At 41.6% G+C, this 27,193-nt stretch overlaps 1 protein-coding gene and 1 long non-coding RNA gene across 2 annotated transcripts; both read right to left on the reverse strand.

Moving 5' to 3' along the window:
• Window positions 1-222: 222 nt before the first annotated feature.
• LOC132617060 (protein translation factor SUI1 homolog) lies at window positions 223-3,598 on the reverse strand. Its single transcript, XM_060331933.1, has 5 exons — window positions 3,440-3,598; window positions 1,324-1,423; window positions 869-1,074; window positions 734-787; window positions 223-484 (listed from the first exon to the last, which is right to left on the reverse strand). Exons 2-5 carry the CDS (start codon window positions 1,358-1,360, stop codon window positions 440-442), a joined length of 342 nt encoding a protein of 113 aa, XP_060187916.1. The 5' UTR covers window positions 1,361-1,423; window positions 3,440-3,598; the 3' UTR covers window positions 223-439.
• A 12,644-nt stretch (window positions 3,599-16,242) lies between these two features.
• LOC132616666 (uncharacterized) lies at window positions 16,243-23,594 on the reverse strand. The gene is made up of 3 exons (XR_009573322.1): window positions 19,805-23,594; window positions 16,980-19,551; window positions 16,243-16,886 (listed from the first exon to the last, which is right to left on the reverse strand). It is a non-coding gene; the product is annotated as an uncharacterized LOC132616666 (long non-coding RNA).
• Between the last annotated feature and the right edge of the window lie 3,599 nt (window positions 23,595-27,193).

A 27,193-nucleotide genomic window follows, 5' to 3' on the forward strand; every position in this document is an offset into this window, starting at 1 on the left:
ACTTCCCGTGCTACACCTTTTGCCACTAGACCAAAGAAATGGAGCTAAAGTAAATAAAGATTGAACAACCCGACAATAGCCTTTAACAAACCCGCAATAAAGAGAGTGACCCCAACGATTGGCTGATATTGAAGCACGAGAACCAGAATCGCAGTGTATGCACTAATTTTAAGCAGCACTAAAACGGTCACACACGACCCAAAATGACAAGGACCAGGTCTCTTGAGCACTCAATTATATCATCGTTACTAAGTGAAGTGCTTGAAAATATTACACAACTCATATTCGGCACACAGAACATAGAGAAGCAAATACAGTGTTTTATATCAAACCAGCAGAAATTAAACACTAGCAAGTTCAGTAGAACTAAGTTTTGATGGTATCTCCGGCACTGACATAACAAGTATGATAACTGTGCAGCTGAGGTTGAAGAGAGCAATCAGAAACCATGAATTTTGATGTGCTCTTTCTTCACGATTCCAGCCTGCTTCCACAAATCAAAAATGAAGAAATAAGCAATGACGTATATAATAGATATATGCTATAACAACCAAACAGAGGAAGTGCCACAAGAAGTCAATTCAGATGCGCTGGAATGACAGAAGCAGTTAATGCAAAATGGGAAATGGGAAATGGGAAATTCAAAAATGACAGTTAATGCATCTATTTATCGTGGTAAGATAATTTAATATTGAATAAGCCAAAATACATGCTGAATCTGCACCACACTCACCTGGACAAGAAATGTAGAAACGTTCTTCCGCTGGTCACCCTGAAGTTGAATAACCTTCATAAACGACAAAATACATAGATTAGTCAATAGCACTTGAAATTACAGAGAGACACCCTGGAATGCGAAGTTACAAACCTGGCCTAATTCGGGATCCTGAACGACAGTACCATTGCAGCAGAACTCTTTCTTGAGATCCTTCAGTATCTTGTTATAGCTGAATTCTTTCTTCAACCCCTGCACAGTTGTCAGGCTCTTCCTACCATTCCTTTGTTGTATACGGATGTGCACGTAATCTTTTGATCCAGCACCAGAGTTATCAGCATTTGCCTCGGCAAAGGGATCTGCATAGGACATCAAAGCAAAGCACAAAGATTGGTCAGGTATGAACATAAAAGAATATAATTATCTCTCCTGAACTAGCATGCTTTCTTCTCAACCCTTTTCTTTTCCTTGCATCTAGACTATTAACATCTACAAATCATGAGCACAAACTTGTTAATATTCAACTGAAACTGATTTACTAATCTGATAACACACGCGAAATACACCAAATTGCACTAGAAGAGAATGTGAGTTAAGGAGCCCCATACCAAAAGCGGTAGGAATTTGGACGTCGAGATCAGACATGAAACTTGGCTGAGAGTAGAAGATAACAGGAGCACACAGATCTCGGAACTTGGATGCTCAGACCTACGCATATGAAAAAACGGTCAACAGCTATTACAACAAGAATAGTAAGCAAGAAATCAGATTCCATGTCTCAAATTGTTTTTTACAACAATCAACAGAGATTATGTTATCATTGTGCATACATTAAAGTAGCAAGGAGTGATCTACATATGCCTTAATAAACAAGCAGTAAAATCAATAGAGGGTAGCAACACATCTAATCTAAAACCCAAGATCAAAAGCTAAATAGGAATTACATAAACTTACGCAGATGAACGATGAAGCCTTTATAGCTAACAGGATGCCTTAATAGCCAAAAGGATTGGGGAAGAAAACAACCAAAACAGAAAGACTGACTAAGAAATCAGCAGATACTGACAACTTTTGCAGCAAAATTACCGACATAGTACCAAAGTCTTGCAGAAAATCCTATACTTATCACCAAAACAATACACAACAGACAGATTCTGTTATTATCTTGCACATCTTAATTTAAGATAGAAAGAAGCGGTCTACATATGTTCACAGAAACTATTTGATCAGAAAAAATAATCCTTTATCACTAACGTGGTTGAAAAAGTAATCTTACACTTTGTTCCCAAGGACGTAAACCGAACAACCAGCATAGGCTAAATAAAGCAACGCAAAACAACAAATTCACTACATAATATAACAAGCATATAAAAGATAGCTTACAAACTTTCATAGTGATATCAAATCCTTCGAGAAAACACAAACAGATCTCAGTAAAGGAACACAAACCCAAAATAAAAGATCAGTAAGCATCAGAAATAAACAACTCTACTATAAAATTTCTAATGTGATTCAATTCTTAGAGAATGTACAAACAGAACAACGCAGGGAAAACAACCCAGAAATCGACAGCGAGCTAAATACAAGCAGAAACAAGCAAAGGAAAATAAACCAAAGCAAAAGATCCACTAAGCATCATAAATCAACAACTCTAACCTAAATAATCCCAAAATTCCACCAATTCTTGATATAAAAAACCTATCTTTATCACAAAAGCAAGTACAAGACATACACGCACGGCTAATTCACTGGATCTGAAGATTACGAAGCAGAAAAAAACCAGTGGGTATAAGGATTTTACCAAAATACATCCGGAAATAAGCAAAGGAAAACAAAAGATCCACTAAACATCATAAATCAACACCTCTAGCCTAACAATTCCCAAATTCAACAAATTCTTGGTATAAAAATCTGATCTTTATCACAAAAACAAGTACTAGACAAACACACAAAGCCAATTCAATGGATCTAAAGATTATCAAGCAGCAAAACAAGTGGGTACAAGGATTTTACCAAAATACAATCATAAAAACAGCTAGCTTAAGAAAACCCAAAATTTTACCAATTCTTGGTATAAAAAACTAATCTTTATCACAAAAACAAGTACTAAATAAGCACACAAAGCCAATTCAATGGATCTAAAGATTATCAAGTAGGAAAAAAAAACAAGTCGGTATAAGGACTTTATCATAAGCAAAGGAAAAAACAAAGAACCACTAAAGCATCATAAAAACAGCTCTAACCTAAAATTCCCAAAATTTTACCAATTCTTGGAAGAAAAATCTGATCTTTATAGCAAAAACAAGCACACAAAGCTAATTCACTAGATCTAAAGATTATCAAGGAGGAAAAAAACGCATGGATATAAGGATTTTACCAAAATGCAATCATAAAAACAGCTCTAGCTTAAGAAAACCCAAAATTGTACCAATTCTTGGAACAGAAATCTGATATTTACCACAAAAAACAAGTAGTATACAAACCCAAAAAGCTAATTCACTGGATCTAAAGATTATCTAGCAAAATAAAACAAGTGGGTATGAGGATTATAAGTAAAGGAAAACAAAAGATCCACTAAGCATCATAAAAAAAGCTCTAACCAAGAATTACACCAATTCTTGGTAGAAAAATCTAATCTTTATCACAAAATACAATTACTACACAAACACACAAGGCTAATTCACTAGATCTAAAGATTATCACAAGTGGGTAATTGAGATTTACCTGATCCGAAGGTTAGGGTTTGGAAAGATTGGTGATAGAGCAGACCCCAAAATTCGGATAAGTCTTTTTGAGCAAATACAAGAAAAGTCGGTGCACAAAAATCTTAATGTGAAATCAGCTTTAAAGATATATTGTGACACCTTAAGGAAGTGCCACGATACCCTGTGTGACGGACCAACATATGCCCCTGAGCTGTTAAATGACTGTCTACTCCTTAAACTTATCGGTTACTTCTGCCATTTAAGAGCCAATTTGGATGGGCTTATGACCATTTGGATGGGCTTATGCCTATAAGCTGCAAATAAGTTGAGGTCTAATTTATTTTTTTTTGCTTATAAGTTATTTTCAGCTTATAAGCTGCTTTAGATAAGCTAAGTCAAATGGGTCCAATTATTTTTTTGAGTTTATTTTAAATACAAAATGACTTTAAGCTGGCCAGTCAAACACTCAAAAAAACTGAAAACAGCTTATAAGCAACTTATAAGCTAATCCAAACAGGCTCGTTAGATTGATGTCACAATTAGTCCTCAAACTCTTTAAATTGATAAATAAGTAATTTGAAATTAAAATTTAAAACTTGTATTCAAAAGAACATCCTCACTTCAATTCAATACAATGATAATTTAGTCGGACATGACGTTTTGAATGTATGATTGGTTCACCTATTTTACCGATAACAATGCGAATATTATTAAATAATAGCTGAAAATCAATATGGTCAGAAAATGTCATAAGTTCATATTTTAGATAGTTTAATATATTTGAATCCTTCATAGATTTTTAAACCATTGAAGGTATCATTTTCCTCACGAGAAATCACCCTAAAAAACGAATTGCAAAAGCAATTTCTAGATTTTTTAAAAAGTTTATATCCAAGACAACAATTTGAATATAGAATTGATCAATAATAAGTTGAACGCGTCGACCATTTCAGATGATTCGATCATTCGCCCTCAGAGATCATATATAATCAAAACTCGAATTGGTATGAAATTTTTAACATATATTAGCCATGAGGAAACCAATAAGAAAACATCAATCCAAATATTGAATTCTCATAGTGGAGAGAACTAATAAGACAACTCACAATTCTTGAATCAGGCATCACACGAGCAACATCCATGACATTAATCTTCAAAATATAAGAATGCGAACATACTCTCCCCTGCCTTTAACATATCTTTCTAGGATCCTAACTTGATGTAATTACACTTTTATATTAAAGACCTCTGTCCATCCTGAAGTCAAGTTGCCTCACAACTATACCAATAAGGTCTCTGATGAACAAACCAGCAGCATTGGAATCTCCGTGAGATCTTGTTTTTCCTTTCCACAAGAACTAGGCAGACTTCTGGTGTGGCAGGAGAGACATGATGTGCACAATTTACTTGAGATACAAGCACTCTTCCTCGTGTGATATAGCAAGTTAAAAACCTTCTACATCGCGTAATACACTCATCCAATCATCATCACCCCCATCAAGCCGACTGACACGTGTTACTGACCTAATGAAAAAAATCAAGATCATTAAACCCGAACAATAATCAACAACTTGTTTCACATCCATAATCCTATACCCAATACAGACTAGTAACACTTTGGAAGCACCCGGGTGTATACGGTAAAAACCGGATATATGTTAAACCGGTAAGGCCCAAGACCGAGGGAAGAAGGGGACAAGAACGTGAATGAAGGCTCCCGTTCTGAACCGGGGAACGCTTGGACCGAAGCAAAGGAAGGGCATCATTTGGTCCGGTTCTTTCATGACCGGGTTGTTCGAGGCCGTACGTCCGTTTGATCGTGGCCGGTGGTCCGGGAGATCCGTTGCGCGGTTGCCACGCGTCGATGACGTCCTGCTATGTTCAACTGTCAATCGTACGGGTGTCAGACCGTACGACCTACCTAATCCAACCTAACCCAACTCAGAGCTTTTCATTATTATTTTATTATTCATGTTGTGTGAAGCCCATGGGGCACTACTATAAATAAAAGCCATTGTCCTCCTCTTGGGGGGTTGGCTGCTTCATATCAAGAATCCTTGTAATAGCAAAATATATACAAAATCTCTCTCATACATCAGATTCGTTCCATATTTGTTGTGCTTGTTTCTTGCGGTACTTAAATCAAATACGCTTATATATTAGTAGATACACGAGTCTACAACAAACTTTTGATCATCAATTGCTCCTTTATAGCATGTTCATATATTTCTTTTCTCTATCAAATAAGTTCAAGATATAACCACGTATCCTATACCTCACCTACAATTTCCATTGATTATCCAAATACGGGGTAAACAGTTTGGCGCCCACCGTGGGGTTAGGATAATAGTGGTCTTTTATCTTGATCTCTATCTTACCCATCAAAATCAAAACCACATTCTGTTCGTCTCTGGAAAAAAAAAACGGACTAAATGGATGACAGTGGGCAATCTGGTCACGTCAACAACAACAAGATCGTGGCCGAAAATGAAGGCAGCGACCCACGAGGATTGCCAAACCCTAACCCCGTTAATTCGAGGGAGGGCCTCAACCGTCAAAATATCGTGGACCAGGAGAATGCCACCTTGCCGGCTATTGATCCTCTAAATACCCACAATTTTGTTACTTTGTCCCGGACACTGGGCCGGAAAGAGCCGGATACACCTAATGACAATATTGACTTACGTTTAATCTTTGAAATGTTGCAGGAACAGAGAGCAGCGATTGCCGAACAAGGGATCGCAATTGCCCAGTTGCAAACCTGAGGGGATACAACGACCCCGCAGAAGACGAGCGGTGTTGCTGAACCCAGAAGGGATGAGGCACGAGTTATTGAGAGCAATGGATCCGGAGCTGGCTCCTCCACCGAGGTTCTAAAATTGCTCAAAACTTTGGCAAAACGGGTAGACTCAACCGAAAAGAGGGTCGAAACAAATAACTCTCGGGTGGACCAAATCCCGGGGGCTCCACCTTTACTGAAGGGGCTGAATTCGAAGAGGTACATCCAAAGGTCTTTTCCTCCGAGTGCAGCTCCGAAATTGATCCCAAAGGGGTTCAAAATGCCGGATATCCAGAAATATGACGGCACAACGGACCCGCACGAGCACGTGACCTTATACACCTGTGCTATAAAAGGCAATGATATGGAGGAAGATGAAATAGAGTCAGTGTTGTTGAAAAAGTTTGGGGAGACTTTGTCAAAGGGAGCATTGACGTGGTACGATCATCTGCCCGAGCATTCGATCACTTCCTTCGAGATGCTCGCCGATGCCTTCGTAAAATCCCACGCCGGTGCCAAAAAGGTGCAGGCCCGCAAGACGGACATCTTCCGTATAGCCCAAAGCGACGATGAGTTGCTCCGTGAATTTGTCAACCGGTTCCAAAGGGAACGAATAGAGCTCCCTCCGGTTCCCGAAGAATGGGCCGCACAAGCTTTCACGAAGGGGCTCAATGTTCGGGGCTCGACGGCTTCGTTCAAATTGAAGGAGAGCCTGCTGGAGTACGAGGCTGTGACATGGGCTGATGTCCATAACAGATACGAGTCAAAGATTCGGGTAGAGGATGATCAATTCGAGCTTCCCCCGAGGCCACTTAATATGAACAAGAATTAAAAGAGACAAAGGAAAGGTTACGAAGCGAAGGCCGAATCGTCGAGGGAAAGGTATCGGCCATACTCCCATTCGGAGAAGCCAAGCTTTAGGTCGGAGAAATCGAGGGATAGCCCAAGCCATTTCTCCGGTCAGGGTAATAAACGGGTCGAGCGCCCGTCGAACAGTCGGGGTCTCTCATTCAGGAGCGATGCCGGAAGCTCTGCTGGCAACAAGGACTTGCCAAAGATATCGGAGTACAACTTCAACGTCAGTACCTCGGGCCTCGTCTCGGCTATTGGCCGTGTCCCGGATGTAAGATGGCTAAGACCTCTGAGGTCGGATCCGGGCCAGCGGGACCCGAGCATGATGTGTGAATACCACGGAACCCATGGTCACAAGACCGAGGATTGTCGCCAGCTAAGAGAAGAGGTAGCCCGGTTACTGAAGAATGGTCATCTCCGAGAATTGCTTAGTGAACGAGCCAAAAGTCACTACAAGGAAAGGAAGACTCATAAAAGGGCCGAGCCGGTAGAACCCCAGCACATAATCAACATGATAGTTGGGGGTATCGATGCCCCTAGAGGGCCGGTGATAAAACGGGCCAAGGTCTATGCTGTGCGTGAAAAGCGCAGCCGGGACTATATACCCGAGGGTTCCATCTCTTTTAGCAACGAGGACGCAGAAGGCATCATTCAGCCGCACAATGATGCATTGGTAATCTCTATTCTTATCTTTAAAACTCAGATTTAATGTATTTTGATTGACCCAGGTAGCTCAGCCAACATCATCCGGTGGAGAGTGGTCGAACAGCTAGGGATGCTCGACCAGATCGTACCGGTAGCCCGGGTACTCAGCGGGTTCAACATGGCGAGCGAAACCACAAAGGGGGAGATCTCGTTGTCGGTAAACATCGATGACACCATCTAGCAAACGGTGTTCTATGTACTAGAAGGGGACATGAAGTACAACGCGTTGCTGGGTAGACCCTGGATACATAGCATGAGGGTCGTGCCCTCAACATTACACCAGCTGCTGAAATTTCCGACCCCGGAGGGAATAAAAATAATCTGAGATGAACAACCCGCTGCTAGGGAGATATTCGCAGTAGAGGAGGCGACACCTCAGCCCGAAAAATCGGATCACAGGGAAGAGGAGCCGACCGGAGGTCCAAACGCCAAATAGCAATCAAAGCATTCGGGTATGGACCCGGAGTATGAAGAGGGTGATTTCGACGTGCCAAGATCATTTGTTGTGCCGGATGACTCGGACGCAACCAAGTCGACAGTGGAAGAGCTGGAGCAGATCATCTTGTTCGAGTACCTACCGGACAGAAAGGTATACCTGGGCACGGGGTTGACCCCGGAGCTCAGGAACAAGTTAATTGAATTTCTTCGAGTTAACGCAGATTGCTTCGCATGGTCCCATATAGATATGACAGGTATATCGCCGGAAGTAGCAACTCACAAGCTTTGTTTAGACGGGAGGTTTCCCCCGGTGAAGCAGAAGAGAAGGCCCATGGCGGAAGCTAAACACGCCTTCGTAAAAGACGAGGTAACAAAGCTTTTAAAAATAGGCTTTATCCGGGAAGTAAAGTACCCGGACTGGCTAGCTAACGTGGTAGTGGTGCCTAAAAAAGGTAATAAATTTCGAATGTGTGTTGATTACAAGGATTTAAATAAAGCATGACCGAAGGATTCATTTCCGTTGCCTCACATCGATAGAATGATCGATGCGACGGCCGGGCATGAGATGTTAAGTTTTCTCGATGCCTGCTCCGGGTATAACCAAATTCGGATGCACCCGGAGGATCAAGAGAAAACGTCCTTCATTACCCGATATGGGACTTACTGTTATAATGTCATGCCTTTTGGACTAAAAAATGCCAGTGCAACGTACCAACGCCTAGTTAATGGGATGTTCGAAGAACAAATAGGAAAAACAATAGAAGTTTATATTGACGACATGGTTGTTAAGTCCCTGGAAACAGAGGACCATTTAGAGCATTTGCAGGAAACCTTCGACGTGCTCCGCAAGTATAACATGAAGCTCAACCCGGAAAAATGTGCCTTCGGAGTAAGGTCCGGCAAATTTTTGGGTTTCATGGTGTCAAACCGGGGGATTGAAATCAACCCGGACAAGATCAAGGCCATCGAGGATATCGAGGTGGTGAATAACGTAAAAGGAGTGCAGAGGCTCACCGGAAGGATAGCGGCGTTGAGTCGCTTCATATCGAGGTCCTCGGATAAGAGTCATCGTTTCTTCTTCTTGCTAAGGAAGAAGAACGACTTCGTTTGGACATCGGAGTGCCAAAGAGCTTTACGATAATTGAAGAAATACCTGTCTAGCCCCCCGCTGCTGCACACGCCAAAAACGGATGAACGACTCTTTCTCAATCTTGATGTCTCCGAGATAGCGATAAGTGGCGTTTTGGTCCGAGAAGAATCGGGTACACAGTTCCCTATTTATTATGTGAGTAGAACCCTGGGGGATGTGGAAACTCGTTATCCCCACTTGGAAAAATTGGCATTGGCACTAGTGAGTGCTTCTAGAAAGCTCAAGCCCTACTTTCAGTGCCATTCGATATGTGTAGTAACTACTTACCCCCTAAAAACATCATGCATAAACCGGAATTATCGAGTAGACTAACCAAATGGGCAGTCGAAATTAGCGGGTATGATATCGAGTACAAACCTCGAACGGCCATCAAGTCCCAGATCTTGGTCGATTTTGTGGCAGATTTTGCCTCGGCTATGGTCCCCGATGTTGAGAAAGAGCTTCTGCTGACCTCGGGGAAAGACTTGGGTATTTGGTCGTTACATACGGACGGAGCCTCGAACCTCAAAGGTTCCGGGCTGGGAATCGTCCTTCGGACCCCAGCCGGGGATGTCGTTCGACAGTTTATTAGAACCGTTAAATTGACTAACAATGAAGTCGAGTATGAGGCTATGATTGCAGGTTTGGAGTTGGCCCGAAGTATGGGAGCCGAAGTAATCGAGGCAAAGTGCGATTCGCTCTTGGTCGTAAACCAGGTGAACGGCGTCTTCGAGGTCAAGGACGAACGGATGCAGAGGTATCTTGAAAAAATCCAAGTGATATTACATCGGTTTAAAGAATGAACCATGCAGCATATACCGAGGGAGCAGAACAGCGAAGCCGATGCATTGGCAAATTTGGGATCCTCGGTCGAGGGGGAAGAAATCAACCCCGGGACCACGGTGCACTTGTTGAACACGGCGATAGAAAACGGACATGCCGAAATAAACACGATGGGTTTAACTTGGGATTGGCGCAACAAGTACATCGACTACTTACGTGATGGAAAGCTCCCGAATGACCCGAAAGAATCACGGTCATTAAGGACCAAAGCTACGCGTTTCTGCTTGGTAGACGGCTAATTGTATCGACGATCTTTCCTCGGCCCCCTGGCTAAGTGTTTGGGCCCCGGTGAAACGGAGTATGTGATGAGAGAGGTGCACGAAGGAACTTGTGGCAACCACTCCGGTGCTGAAGCTCTGGTCTGAAAGATCATCAGGGCCGGTTATTACTGGAACCGGATGGACGAAGACTCGAAAAATTTTGTCCGAAAATGTGACGGGTGTCAGAAACATGCTCCGATGATTCACCAGCCCGGAGAGTTGCTGCATTCGGTGGTTTCACCTTGGCCTTTCATGAAATGGGGAATGGACATCGTGGGTCCATTACCGTGGGCACCAGGTAAGGCCCGTTTCATTTTGTTTATGACTGATTATTTCTCTAAGTGGGTTGAAGCGCAGGCCTTTGAAAAAATCAGAGAAAAGGAAGTCATTGACTTCATATGGGATCACATCATCTGTCGTTTCGGCATCCCCGCCGAGATAACTTGTGATAATGGTCCTCAGTTCGTGGGTAGCAAAGTCAACAATTTTCTCGAGGGATTGAAAATCAAAAAAATTGTGTCAATCCCATATCACCCGTGTGCAAACGGACAGGCGAAATCCACGAACAAAACAATAATCCAAAATCTGAGGAAAATACTTGAAGCATCAAAGCATCATTGGAGAGAAATATTACCGGAGGTGCTGTGGGCTTACAGAACCATATCCAAATCAAGCACGGGGGAAACCCCTTTCTCGTTGGTATACGGGGCTGAAGCCCTTATTCCCATAGAAGTTGGCGAACCGACTCTCCAGTTCAGATATACCACCGAGGAATCAAACGAGGTAGCCATGGCCGTAAAGCTCGACCTCACGGATGAACTTCGCGAAAATGCGTTAGTCCGTATTGCATCCCAGAAGCAGAGAATGGAAAGGTATTACAATCGAAGAGCCAATTTTTGATATTTCCAAGTCGGGGACTTGGTGCTTCGAAAAGTTACCTTGCACACCAAAAATCCCAACGAGGGAAAGCTGGGTCCGAACTGGGAAGGTCTGTATAAGATAACCGGGATAACGGGCAAAGGATCGTACCAGTTGGAGTCCATGGACGGGCAACGGTTGCGCAATAACTGGAATGTGGCTCATCTGAAAAGATACTACTGCTAAGGTATGGGCTCCCCATGTTCTCCTATTAACCTTTCTCTTTTGCAGGAAATCGAGAACTGGATAAAGTTAGAGTTTAGGCCTGAAAGCACGTGTTGCACTCTTTTCCTTAGTACGGTTTTTTCCCAAAAAGGGTTTTCCGACAAGGTTTTTAATGAGGCAACAAGTACAACGTGTTACTCGACAAAGATAAGGGACCAGCACCCGGAAACTCGAGGTCACACCTTCCGAGTGGGGACTTAATAGCACTCACTCGACCTCGCAGCTCGGATTAGTGCTAAGGGAATACTATGCCCACATCGAATTTTACCCCGGTCAAGGAGGACGGAGAAACTCAATACTTGCTACGGCAAAATCAAAACAAGGCCGGACCTTATGCCATAGGTTCCGATGTAAGGACCAAACGATCAGAATGAATCGTGTCCACCGAGTGTCTGCTACGGCAAAAACAAGGCCGGACCTTCTGCTATAGGTTTCAGTGTAAGGACCAAAAGATCAAAATGAATCGTGTTCATTTACTACTTGCTACGACAAAGCCAGAAGGAAACAAAATTCCTATGTATACAAACACTTTTCAATGCAAAATTATCGAAAATTTGGATAGCAATACTTTGGGTGTCTTTCTGTTAAAACACTTTACCCCGGTGATAACCGCCGTTTCGACACTACTTCATTCGTACACCCTATACCGGGCACTACAGTCGAAATTCGACAAAGGCAACAAGGTCATAGTGAACCGAGCCAAAATTGGTAACCCCACAGACGGGGACTTCTACATCAAAATCCAGCTAAGGCTGAGATTCAGGTGTCCGAAAAATACCGGCCCTAAAAGGTAAAAATAGCCGAAAAATTTCGACCCTAAAAATGCCCGTTGTGATTCGGAGACGTCCTTATTCACAAAGCATAAGATAAGTCCCACGGGCAAAAATCTCAATTAAACTCTCGGACAAAATGTACCGGATGAGGCAAAATGCCGATATATAGGCACAGTCAGAAATAATGACTCCTTAAAAACGAAACCGACAATTCGGGCGGAAACCATAACAAAATATTCAAGCAAAGTGAAGAGTCAAGGAAAATACATGTTCCATTTATAACGAAGGATTTTTACATTGAAAACTCCCACAAAGGCAAAAAATAACAAAAGGCTAAGTACAGGCCCCAATCTATCCGGAATGGCTGGAGCCGGAATGCTCGGACACTGTCCGCTCGGAGTCGTCAGAGTCGGTCCCGAGGGCACCTTTTGCCTCTTCCTCGATTCTTTTAGCCTCGAGAATACGGGCCGGCAGATCCGTAAAACCATGTTCGGCTTGCTCAAGGGTGATCCTCCGAGACTTCCATTTTTCATATTCAGCGGCAATGGTAGCATGAGCCTCTGCGGCCTCGACGCTCTTTAAAGCTTCGTCCAAATCAGCCTCGGCCTGGGCTAACTTCGCCGCTAGAGCATCCTGAGCCTCCACAAGAACATTCTGCATTTGGATGGTCGATTGAAGCTCGGCCTAGAGAGTGTCATTTGCATCGGTCGTCTCCTTAAGCTCGTTTTTCAGATCATCACACATCTGGGCCCTCCTCTCCGCCTTCTCCTCGAGCACCCTCGCACGCTCTAGATATCGGGCACTCTCAGATTCGAGCAGCCGATTCCTCTCGGCCAAGCTCATAGCATCCGACTTCACCAAATCCAGCTCCCCCCGGAGTTGGGAGAAGGTGGTTTCGAGCTCGCTAAGCCTCGAGGAAATTTGAGCGTTGTCTCGACTAAGGCCGATCTTGTCAGCTTCGAGACTCCGATTGTATTTGGCTATCACGGCCAGCTCACTCTTTAACTGACGGTTTTCGGCCTTCGCTGCTTCAAGCTCGGGTCGGAGATTGGAAAGAGCGACTGCTCGGTTCAACTCCTCCTCCTTCTCCCGAAGAAGGTGCAGATATTTCTCCGTTTCCCGGCCCTGGGCATCCAGTTGGCCCTTAAGATCGTCCATCTCTTGCTGGGCACGGATGAAGGCTTCGTTGACGAGCACCACACTCTGCAAGTGAAGCAAGTTAAAAACTTGAACAAAACAAGGCTAAAATTCTCAGTAAAGTTATGCAAGGATGGCTAAAAATCTTACCCGGTTGCCCGCATGCATACCCTCGTTAATGAGGCACTGCCAAGAGACCCCGGTCATCTTCCGTTTGTCCGAATCCGAGACAAGAGGCCTCAGATAGCTCGCCACACCCACCGGACGAGAAAGAAAGCTGCAGTCCTCGGGGACAGTGACCATAACCGATTTTGTTCTCCTCGGCTCCACGCTTGGGGCCGGAAAGATACGCACCAAGCTGTCCCTGGCCCCAGATTCAGAGGTCCGGCTGGCCGACCTTGTGGCCCAAGGGATCGGGAGATGCCCGAATCCTGCAGCTTCGCCGGTAGCGGGAGGAGTGCCCGAGAACATTTCCTCAAATTCGTCAGGCCTCGGAGCCGGGGTTGAAGAACTTGGAGCAACCTCAGCAGCTTCAACAATGAAAGGGGGCTCCGTAGTTGCAGCGGTCTCATAATCGGGCAATGGGCCAATGACCGGTGGAGCTTCGCTCTCGGGGGCCGGCTCTGTTCTTTGAGCAGCTTCGGCAGCAGCCGCCCCCCCAGATCTACTTGCCCGTTGCGAGGGGGTCTCTTCGGAGGAAGCCTCACCTGAAATGTCGACGAAATCAATCGACCTTAGAGGATCCGGGTGAAGAACTTCTTCCGCACCTGTGGGTAGCGCCGGGACTAAAGGCCCTTCACCGGCCAAAAGAAGTCGAGAAGCGGTGACATCCTCCTCTGGAACAGGAGCTACGACAGGGGCCGCACCGATACTCCGGACGAGAAGCTCGGGCTTTGTTTCGTCCCGGAGAGTCCTAACGACGTTCCTAGCCCTTTTCTTCTTTTTTTGCCCTTTGTCCGAGGGCCTTTTTCTTTTGGCAGCAGCAAGGATGCGAGATGCACCTGCTGAATCAAACTCGGGTGCCGAAGTTGTGTGTTCGGCTGCCGTATCTGGTCTGGGGTCTACCGAGCCCTTGGGCAAACCTGAAAATCAAAGACACAGTAAATACAGGTAGTAGAAGATACAGTGAACACCGGTAAAAGCAAAGTATTACCGTGGTTCTGGGCGACCCATCGGCCGCGTGACAGGTGGCCCTACGTTCGGTCATCGTGGACATGTTGGCTGAGGAGTGCAGTGACCAATTCGCTCAGGTTCTGGACGACCGGAGGAATATATCCATTGGCTGATATAAATAAGAGAAACGGTGAGAAAGTGGGATCAAAGTTTGACGAGACATGCAAAAGCAATTACTTAAGGATTCAGACTTACGCTTGTTGTTCCACTTCTCCGGGAAGGGCATGTAATTGGCCGGAATGATGTCCTCGGTCCTCACTCGGACATATCGCTCCAGCCAACCCCTGTCTCTGTCTTCGTCCATTTTCGAGAAAAATGGATTCCGGCTACGCTTGGCGAGTTTTATTACGCCACCCCGGAACAGCCTCGGGGAGTATAAACGTATCAGGTGGGCCAGCGTGAGCTCCTTCCCGGCATTGTTGGCCAACAACCGGAGGCATGCTACGACCCTCCAAACGATCGGACCAATCTGTGCCAAGGTCACGTCGTAGGTCCGGCACATGTCCAGGATGACCGGAGGGTCGAGATTGAGAGTGAAAGGGTAAGTGTACACGTACAAAAAACCTTCCCGGTGGTCGGTGACTGATTCATTTGGTCCGGGTGCAAAAACCCGAACCGGACGGGTGTCCCACCCGCAATCAACCCGGACTATGTCGAGTTTCTCCTCAGTAATGGATGAGGGGTATCGCTTCACATCATACCCCCTATCTGATACCGAAGAAGGTTTTTCGACCTCAAGATCTTTGTTGAAGTTGGGTTTGGCCGGTATAATGTCCGAGGCTGTAGGCTCGAAGGTGCTCTTTGCTTTAGCCGGAGATGCAGGCTCGGTTCCTTGGGATGAAACCGAGGGAATATCATGGGAAGTGGTCTTAGACATTTTGAAAATATGGAAAGAAAAAGTTGAGTAGATTCAGAAAGGGAGTTAAAAAAGAGTAAGGGAACAGACGATTCAAGGAATGACAGAGTAAGAAGCAGCGACACTCGAGCAAGAGCAGTTAGCAGAGATGGCAACAAGGTTGTTTCTTTTTACGTGGTATCAGCGATGGATCAACAACAAACTTGCTATGGAGGATAACTATATATGGTGAAGATGAAGAAGTGCAGTAAGGAGTGAAAATGAAGAAGGGATGGATCGTAAAAATATTAGAATGAAGAGATGAAAAGGCCTTATATAGGTAAGGGCTGTGACGGTTACGATTGCCCAGCCAACCGGGGAGCGCCACGTGCCCCATAATTAATGAGGAATGACTTGAAATGACGTGCGTGCGGCGATTGTCAGAGGGGACCATCCGGGATAAGACACGTGGCCGATGGCAGAAGAACGTGGCGCAACTGTTCCCGCCAAAAACGAAAAGATAACGACGGACAAAGGGAGTCACCGGTTTAGTGATTCATCCACTCCCCGTCACTCCGACAAATCTACGATCCAGGAAGTGTGGGGACTATCTGTATACGGTAAAAATCAGGTATATGTTAAACCGGTGAGGCCCAAGACCGAGGGAAGAAGGGGACAAGAACGTGAATGAAGGCTCCCATTCTGAACCGGGGGAACGCTTGGACCGAAGCAAAGGAAGGGCATCATTTGGTCCGGTTCTTTCATGACCGGGTTGTTCGAGGCCGTACGTCCGTTTGATCGTGGCCGGCGGTCCGGGAGATCCGTTGCGCGGTTGCCACGCGTCGATGACGTCCTGCTATGTTCAACTGTCAATCGTACGGGTGTCAGACCGTACGGCCTACCTAACCCAACTCAGAGCTTTTCATTATTATTTTATTATTCATGTTGTGTGAAGCCCATGGGGCACTACTATAAATAAGAGGCATTGTCCTCCTCTTGGGGGGTTGGCTGCTTCATATCAAGAATCCTTGTAATAGCAAAATATATACAAAATCTCTCTCATACATCAGATTCGTTCCATATTTGTTGTGTTTGTTTCTTGCGTTACTTAAATCAAATACGCTTGTATATTAGTAGATACACGAGTCTACAGCAAACTTTTGATCATCAATTGCTCCTTTATAGCATGTCCATATATTTCTTTTCTCTATCAAATAAGTTCAAGATATAACCGCGTATCCTATACCTCACCTACAATTTCAATTGATTATCCAAATACGGGGTAAACACCGGGGTTGTTAACAGAACTGAAATGACAACAGAACCAAATTAACGGTGCAACGTGACTGCCCCATCGTATCCCCTTACTGTTCCTCCAACATTTCCTTCTGAGCACCATCTACAATAAAACAAATAGATAACTATTAGAACCGGAGACCTTCCCTTCGAGAATCAACACCATCAAAGCCAAACAATGTAAGTGAAGGTACACCTGCCCTAGCATTCGGATAGAATTAGAGCTCAACGGATCCAACAGTATTAAAATTCCACATATGAGCTTCATACTACCTGTATGTAGAACTAGCGTTATATCCGCGAGCATCATCATAAGGGAGCCACAATAAAAAACTACTACAGTGGCAAAAGGCATAAAATGTGCCAAAGTGGAAAAAGAAATGAAAATACCATAACCGCCAGGATAGCCCATTCACATCCTGTACCAATGTTTTACAGATAACTAATAGATATATGGTACCTAATCACTCATAGGGTGGTACATTAAGAGCCGACTTGAGTGTGTTTGCGACCATTACCTTGTAACAGGCTTATAGCAATCTAGAATGTCTTCTGCAAATGGGAAATTAGCACAGGAAAATACATTGAACAGCTATGTCAGATAGAAAGCTAGCTTGAATGAAAAAAAAATATGGGAAGAGAACGAAAAAGGAGTTGGTTTAAACTTCACGCCCCCATGTATGTCTCATCACACACCTGTATATAGTTCTTGAAACTAAATATACAAGGATAAGAGAAAAAGGACAATCCAAAGTTCTACCCTGAAAGCCTTGCAAATGAAGAACAACCCTAAGTTCTACCTTGAAAAACACTACTGTGAATGCAGCTTAACCAATTGTCTCATAACTGTTTGAACCAATCTTAAGCTAGTGCTCCCCTCATTACTCTGATCGTCTCTCTTCATTGTCGATATAGCACCATACCGGAATGCGATTTATGGTGAGAAATTAGCATAGAGAAAATATAGGAAAATAGCAACGTCAGGTTTGCAAGATTTGAAAGGAAAAGATATGGGAAGAGGATGGTAGACTGGAGTTGGATTCACTTTTTTTTTTTTTTTTTGGATCAAGTAAATATATTTCCATTCATAAACATGGCCAAACTGGCCGTGTACAAAGAGGTATACCAAAAGGTAAAGTATCTACAAAAGTATAGGATTCTCTTGAGGCAGCCATGTATGTGTGTGTGTATGTATGTGTATGTGTATATATATATATATATATCATAACCCTCCTGTATATGGTTCTCGAAACTTAATTCAGGAGTAGGAGAAAAAGAACAATCCGAAGTCCTACCATAAAAAATGGCATTGCATAAACAATTTAACCAGTGTCCCTTAACTGCTTAAGACATTATATAGCTTAAGCTCCTGCCAATAGAATAGTGGCATTCATAAAATATGTGAACCTCTTTTTGAAGGAAGAGAGATAGGGAAGACTCGATGGCACTTCAATAGACTGAAAAACACTCCATCAATAGTTGCTGAGCAGTGTGCCTCCCTAGTTGGATTCAACAGTATTAGCAGGCTCCAATCCTGGGTAATTGTCAGTATGGCATGATCTTCATACTGGGTTAGCTACCATCAGCCTAATTCTGCCCAAATTCCTCGTCAAGATTCAGAAATTTTGATATGCCCCATTCAGATCAAAGTCGTATAAAAATTGCAGCGTCTAATCTTATATCAAAAGAAAATTGCAAACAGGGATGATTATAAATTGCCTTGTACTTCTCACTAGAAGACAACTAAGTTTGTTATCTTGATGAAGTTTCAGTCAGTAAAGTGTGCCTTGTCGTAATTGATCGCAAATTCAGGTAAACTTCACCTTCCAAGGTCATGGACATATCCCAAGTGAGAAAGTAGATCAAGGATTTGAATAGTTGAAGAAATTTGAATAGTTGAAGACTTGACAATACAAGCTGGGAGCTCCACGACGTAATTGAATAAACTTGCTAGACTGCCAAGTAACAAAACCAGGAATGTACTAACCACGATTACCAGAAGCCCAGCAGGGTTGGTACCAAAAAAGAAAATAGAGGCATATAGTGCCATCAACGTTACTCTGATTGCCTAGTCATTGTCAATATAGTTTTTTGCTCTCCTGAATGAAAAGAAGCGCCCATAAAGGGATGACTTAGTGAGTTCTAGATGACGGCCATGGTTTGAATAACCTCAAGTCCTTAACAGATGTAAAACAATCTAGACAATGTCTTCCGCAAATGCAACTAAAAATAAGAGATTAGCATAGAGAAAAATATACGACTCTTGAGATATTATATAGCTTGAGTTCCTGCCAGTAAAATACTGACATTGATAAAATGCGTGAGCCCTCTATTTGAAGGTAAAGAGACAGGGAAGCACCTCTATTTGAAGACTCTAGTAGCACCTCAATAGACGATAAGCACTCCATGAATAGTTGCTAATTAGCGTCTCCCTAGTTAGATTCAGCAGTATTAGCAGGCTCCAATCATGGGTAACAGTCAGTACGGTTACTGGGATGACTACGTTCTTCTCAAATTCCTCGTCAAGATTCAAAAATGTTCATCTGGTGAATCCCCATTCCGATCGAAGTTGTCTGACCACGTCACCTCTTATCCCAAGAGAAAGATGCAACCATTGTCGATTATTTGAAGTGTCTTGTACTTGTCATTAGAAGACCAGTCAGTTTGTTGTGCTTCTCTTGTTGCACCTTTAGTCAGTACGTTCTGCTTTGTCGGAAACTGATCACAAACTCATGTAAACTTCACGTATTTCGAGGTCATGAAATATCCTAAGCGAGAAAAGGTAGATCAAAGATTCAGATAGTTGAAGACTTGAAAATATAAGCTGGGAGCTGCACGACGTTTATTGAATCAATCCTAAGCTCGACTGACAAGCAAGCGAGGAAGGCACTAAACACAACTACTAGAAGCCCAGCAGAGCTGAGAATAGAGGTACATAGTGCTGTCCTTGTTACAATACAATTTTCTGTTCTCCTGAACGTGAAAAAAAAAAAAAAAATAGGTAACCATACGAAAGATGACCTGAGTGAGTTCTAGGAGACGGCCATTATCTTGTTTGAACTACTATTAACAGGTGTAAAACAATCCAGTCAATGTCTTCTGCAAATGCAAACTAAAAGAGAGATTAACATAAAGAAAAATATATGACTGTGAAGACATTAGATAGCAAAAATTCCTGCTAATAATATGTGAACCTCTATTTAAAGAGGAAACAGAGATGGGGAAGAGACTCGCGACACCACAATAGACCATAAACACTCATGGATAGTTGCTATGCCGTGTCTCTCCCTGGTTGGATCCCAATAGTATTAGCAGGGCTCCAATCATGGGTAAACTTTCCATTTTGTATCAACTTCATACTGGGATAACTATCATCAGCATCATTCTGTTCTAATACCTCGTCAACATTCATAAATTCTGATATGGTAATTCCCATTCGGATCGAAGTTACCTGAAATGTATGCCGCGTCGACTCTTCTTGGCCAGCAGTTTTGGATTAAATTGTCTTGTACTTGTCACTTGAAGACCAGTAAGTATGTTATGTCTCTCTTGTTGCGATTTTGGTGAGTAAAGTCTGCCTTGTCGCAATTGATCACAATATTCATGTAAACTTCATATATTGCCGAGGTCGTGAAATAAGTGAGAAAGTAGATCCAGGATTTGAATAGTTGAAGACTTGAAACTACATGCTGGGAGCTCTATGACGTTATTTAATATAAACAGACCGCCAAGTAACAAAGTACTAAGTGTCACACCCCATTTTTACTCGCGGAGGTTAAAATTAGAAGTACGACGTATTGGAGATTCCCTGTTTTTGTTTGTGTTTTAAGGAGTCGCCACCTAATTATTTATGGTGAATTAGGACACCTAAAGTTTATTAAAGTTATTTTCTAAAGTTAGCTCTGTTTAAGTCTGCGAAACTTGAGATTCTAGGTAAGGGTTCAATTAGTCTAAAGGGAAGGTATTAGGCACTCTTGAAGACCCATTAACAATGGTTAACTGACCGGACTAAAATTTAGTTAGGCTAAGTGTAAATATAGTATTATAGAAAAAGAAAGTAGTTTTGTAAATATAGCTAAAATTACAGATAAGAATGTTGTTTAAAATAGGATTTGTAGAAGATAATAATTTGTATAAAAGAATACTTCTAATGTTATTTTAAACGTTGTCAAGATTTTAAACGAAAGTATAAAATAATGTTGTTTAAAATAATACTTGTAGACGAGATTCAATAAACGTGAACTTTGGATAAAAAGTTACATTGTATGAGTACTGCAATGTAGGAAAATCTATACTTATTTTTTGTAAATAGGACGCAAAAAGAAATAAGTTTTCTTTCTCTTTTGTTAGCTCTCTTTAATTAAAATATGCATGATTCTTGAAAATGTATTCACAAAATATACTTGAATTCACATTTACATCTATCGGAAAATATGTTGCATTACAACGTGAGTCTAGAAAATTGTTTGTAATTTGAACTATAGAACAAGAACGAATATAGAACATACATTTTAATTTTTTCTTTTGAAATATTATAAAGACGTAATTTTGAAAATCGATAGCAAGAAAACAAGCGAATCTTATGGGATTGATTGATCGTCCTTAAATTAATTACCCATTATTAAACTAAGCCCCACTAATTTGCTAAATTCATGTAAGTTAGAAAAATAAAATAAGGTAAGATGTTAGTCATACAAAACAAATAAAAATACACAAAATAAAATAAGGAAGAGGGTAAAAAGGGTAAATGGGTTTGGCCCATTTATTAAGGCCCAGCTGAACTGTTCACGTTTATTGGGCTTAGGCCCAATAAATTTTCTCTATATTGCTGTTGTGGGCTGTCTTGTCTATTGGGTTTTGGCCCAGATTTTGTTTTCTTGTTTGGCTGCGGATTGGGATGATAGGGAGAGAATTTCATGTTGGGCTTTTAGCCCGAAGCCGAATGCGGGAGATGACGAGTCGTTTGGACTCGTATGCGAGATATCATGCAAAAAAAAAATTAAAGGAAAAGGATTAGTATCTACTCAACGGATAAGATTAAACATGAAAAATATAAAAAAAAAAAAAAAAAAAACAAATCAGTAGATTATGTATATAATATGTATATTCAAAGTGTATCTCATGTATACATATCTATGAAGATGTATAGGCTAAAGTATACCTGTCATGTACACACATATATAATCGATACAAGTATACTTAGCATATAAAGATGAGTAGATGCAGATATATAATATGCTCAACAAAGCACAATATGAGTTGCATGAGAGTGTAGAATGTGAAAACAGATGGTGCCGATAATGAGAAAAACAATTTTGTTCCAGTTTGGTGAAAATTCATGATCCCAGAATGTCAATGAGAATCGCATTGTGTACAGAAAGAGAAGACGTTAATATGCGTTCAAATTATATGGGGGCAGCAACATATACCAAACAGGATGGCTATTTTAAACATAGGTATAGCAGGGATTATGTTCAAGACATGTTTATTTTCACATAAACATGTTAATCAGACTAAAAATGGAACTAGGCCTGATACATGGTTGCTAATAGGATTGTTCGTAGAACAGAAACCATAGACTAAATCAAATCAGTAAACAATACCGACATATCATACAACCGTTTCATCGTATCTAAACCGAGCGGATTATATTTATACCCGGGGCATATTATTTGAACAAACAGAGTAAAAGAGAGACAATACCGATCTGTCTTAACCTTATACACGGTATACCTAAGATATACACACCAAGGTGTGTATATAAGAGGTATATCGCATGTATACCCACGGTATATCCTATGTATATTCGACTCTAAATAGGTTTTAAATCCTGAAACTCAGTCTAAACATCCAAGCTACAGTATATGTCTTTCAAATTTGTCTATTAGCAATTGTTATTCTATCCTAACAGCTCCCAAACGTCAAACAAACAATGTGACGACAAAGAAACTACATAACTAGCAAAATAGCAGAATCAACTAAAATTTAACTCAAGCAGGAACCAAAGGCTAGAAGCGATAAATGTATCGAGGTTTACCTTTTGTGTGTGCAGTGAACTGAGCGTCGAAGCCTCGAATCTACCCTCTCGTATGGACAGATTCAAAGCTCGAATCGAAAGTTAAAATGTCTTTGTTGTAATTAAAGTTCTTTTGTCGAGCAGCGACGAAAGTTAATTGAATTGTGAAAACTTAATTTTTTGTCACAAATCTTATGTTTTCAACAAAAGGTGTTTTTTTTTTTCTGATTTTAAACAAAATCAGGACCAGGATAAAAGAAACTTGAGGCTCGGTGACAAAATACTCCGTATACAATAATCTCCCCAATCAGTGTTCAATCCCTCCTTTCGGTTGAATTTCAAGAAATGTTTCCCAAAAAAAAAAAAAAATAATGAAGGCTGTTCTTTTTCTGGGGAAATTGAAGGCGATTAAAACCTGTGTTTGTAGGGGGATTTTTGGGAATTTCAGATCGTGTTCAATCTGTTTTGAGGGGGGATTTTTCGGTCTGTTTTTTCTCTTTTCTTTCGCCACTGCCCGATCTTGTTTTGTTAGGTTTTTTTTTGCTCATCCCAATCCCTCCCCCAAAGAAGGTAGAAACGTCCTCTTTTTATGGGGAAATTTGAGGAGAGAGAGGAGCGGGTGAGGAGCAGAAAGAGAGACGTTGGGGAGGCAAACGGTAGTGGTGGTCATGATGAAAAGGAAAAAGAGAAAGAGAGGTAGGGTAGAGGAGCATGAGTGGAATGCATAAAAATAAAAAGAAGAAGCGTGCATTAAAAAAAAGAAGCGTGCGCAGTAAAAAAAAAAAAAAAAAGGAAGAATGGAATTCAGACGAATATGCAAATGCAAAGTTTTTTTTTTCTTTTTTCTTCTTTCTTTCTTTTGGGGTAGATAGCTATTATCAAGAATTTACCCCTTGTAAAATAATATTTTGATGAAATAAAAATTATAATACGTTGTTTTAAAATACGAGCTTCAAAATGAGTCCAACATTGATATACTTCCGAGCAATTGCTTATGAGGTGAAAATTGTTGATTCTTCCACCTCTATTTAATTATTCTTGGATTTCTAATTTAATAACTAGTACAATATATACTATGTGAAGATGATTAATAATTAATATGCAGAAAAATAAAGATTTCACAAAGTGGTGTCTTGTAATTAATTTAACGATTCCAAACCCGAAAATGAAACGATGACGAACATTTAAAATTTGTGATAAAGTAATGCTCATAATGTTGAAAATAAAAGTAGTGATATTAATAATAGTGGCAATAAAATATTGTGAAAAATAAAGTGTTTAGCTCGTCATAAAATTTAGAAGTCCGAGTAAATTAAATAAAGGAGGGACAAAATTGAGTGTCAACACTAACCACACTCGCCAGAAGCCCAGCAGAGGTGATACCAAAGAGACAATAGAGGTACATAGTGCTGTCGTAGTTATTCCAATTGTCTCATCATTGTCAATATAGTCTTCTGCTCTCCTGAATGAGAAGAGTGAGTTCTAGGAGATGACCATTCCCTTGCTTGAATACCTTCTGCAAATGCAACTAGAAAGAAAGAAAAATATTGAAGAGCGAGACATCAGACAAAAAGCAAGACTTACAAGGACAAGATAGGGGAAGAGAATGGTAGTCTGGAGTAGGTTTGACTTCACACGCAACCGTGTATATCTCATCACACTAAAGTATTATATGGTTTACGAAATTTAGTCTGGAAGAACAGGAGAAAAAGAATAATCCAAAGTTCTACCCTGAAAAGGAGCACCGCATTAATACTTCAACTGGTTGTCTAACTGGTAGACATTGTATAGCTTATGTTCTTGCCAATAGAAGACTTGACATTCATCCTTATCAAAGGAAGAGACTTAAGACACTCATAAAAATGTGTGAACCTCTATTTGAAGGAGAAGAAATAGGGAAGACTGGTGTGGTGCACATCAATAGACTAACACTCCATGAATAATTGCTAAGGTGTGTTCCTCTAGCAGGATCCAATCATGGGGAACTGTCAGCACAGCATCTACTTCATACCGGAAAACTACGATCAGCCTCGTTCTGCTAAATTTCCTAGCCAAGATTCAGAGATTCTGATTTAAGATCGAGGTTGTCTAAAATGTAAGCAGCAATTACTCCTACCTCAAGAAAAGAAATTGCAAAGTGTCTGATTACCAAATTGCCCTGTACGGGTCACTGGAAGACCAGTAAGTTTCTTGTACACTTCTCTTGTTGCACTTTCAGTCAGTAAAGTCTGCCTCGCCGCTGATCACATATTTTCTTAAATTCTATACCAATTTAAATCATGTCACATAAAATAAAACGGAAAGAGTACGTAACTAGAAACTAGTGTAAGAAAAGGATTCCACAAGAAATAAGCAAAAGAATTATTACTACCACAATTGCAACGTACAGCGTAAATCAGGTCAAATGTTACCCCTTCCACCCCATTCTAACACCAATGACCAATCCTAGCACCACAAAGACGCACTGTCGAAGTCGTGACATATCCTTATGAGAAAGTAGACCAAGGATTCCAATAGTTGAAGACTTGCAAATGCAAGCTGGGAGCTCCACGGCGTTACTTTATCAGTCTTAAGCTAGACCGCAAAGTGACAAAGCCAGGAATGTACTAGGCACGAGTACCAGAAGCCTGGCAGAGTTTATACCAAGGAAGAGAACAGAGGTTAATCCTTACTCCGATGGTCTGCTTGTCAATATGTCTTCTGCTTCCTGATTGGAAGCCAAGAAAACACAGAAACACACATAAAACAAGAGCAATGCAAATAAATATACCAGAGAGTGACCTGCAACTTCTTTCTGACAATAATATGGCTGACCAGATATATATCTCCTTTGGTTTTCTAGGTGGCATCAAAACGGATGTAGATTAACTGCAACAGCAGTGAAAGGGGGAAGCAAGATAAATTCACCAACTACCACCAAAGAACGCAGCGATTTGACATTCAAGGTATGCTTTCTCTTTGCTTGTCCACAATGCAGAAACAGAACCACGAGAAATTCCATTCCAGGTTCCCATTGGACACTGTACATCATGAAAATCAACAGTCAGCAGAGGGACAGAAACAAGACCCGACAACAGGTTAGAAGTCACCATGGAGATGGAGGTCAAGATAGAGAGCTGACATCTTCTGGACGGTATTGCCAGCAGAAGTCCTTACCATTCTCAGCTGCTTCCATGCAGAAGTCCTTCCGTTCTCAGCCGCTTCCATGCACGAGATCCTTCTGTTCTCAGCTGCTTCACTGCAAGGATGAACCTCCACAGATCTGGTGGAATTCCTTCCTTATCCTGAGTCTTACCTTCCACATCATGGAGCCCGCCCTGTACAACCAACAACCTATATCCAAACTGTAGAGCTGTTCTTTACATCCACGAGCACCACCAAGTAGAGACAAATCCAGGATTTCAAGAGGATGGGGTTCACCAAGGCTTGCTAAGAATTTTTTTTTTTTTTTTTTTTTTAAAAAGACGCAAAAGTGCATTGAGTTGGGTTCAATCCTGTGACCTTACGGGGTTAAACCTAGCACTTAACCGGTACTTCACTCAATCTTGTTTGACCATGTGTTCCTTCCGTTAATATTAGATATATTTTAAGAATTCTATACATAATATACCAAGTTTAGTCGGGTGATCATGTGTTCACATGACTCATTTTTCCTACTTAAATTCGCCCCTGCCACCTAGCCAGTCAAACAATACTAGGAGCCCGTTTGGATTGGCTTATAAGTTGCTTATAAGCTGTTTTTAGCTTTTTTGAGTGTTTGACTGGCCAGCTTAAAGTCATTTTGTGCTTAAAATAAGTTCAAAAAAATAATTGGGCCAGTTTGACTTAGCTTATCTAAATAAGCCCATCCAAACAGGCTCTAGAACTCTCTGAAAGAGTAAAACAAGAACAAAGATATCCAACTGCCACAATACTCCATAACATATTGCCCCTACAAAGCTTCTATGGTTACCTCCCTTTCGGACATTCGATGCTAAGAATGAGCACATCATCAATACTGAGTTCACAGAAACAAAAAGTTTACCACATTAAGCAGATGGCTCAACAAAATTCAACAGCCAGACTAAAACCTTCACTCTAATCATCAATGGACTCGCATACACAGCAACAACTTGGTGCCTTCTAGGAGGAGGGTCCTTTTTTAAATAAGGATTAAGAATGGCTCAAACAAAGTCAAAACAATTACCCGTGTCCTGCAACAACATGCAACTACTATAAATGAGTAATGGGCGTTCAAACAGGCATATGAAACAGCAAAATCAGACAAAACCAGGCTTGAAGGAAAAGACATTAGAATGAACCGTCATCTGAACTAGGAGCCCCTTCTCACAACTTGTACATCTTTTCTCACTTGCAGTTTGTGAAAAAACTAGATGCAATTGGTGAAAAAGTGA

The sequence above is a fragment of the Lycium barbarum genome, chromosome 11 (assembly GCF_019175385.1).
Source record: "Lycium barbarum isolate Lr01 chromosome 11, ASM1917538v2, whole genome shotgun sequence".
Lineage (NCBI taxonomy): Eukaryota > Viridiplantae > Streptophyta > Magnoliopsida > Solanales > Solanaceae > Lycium > Lycium barbarum.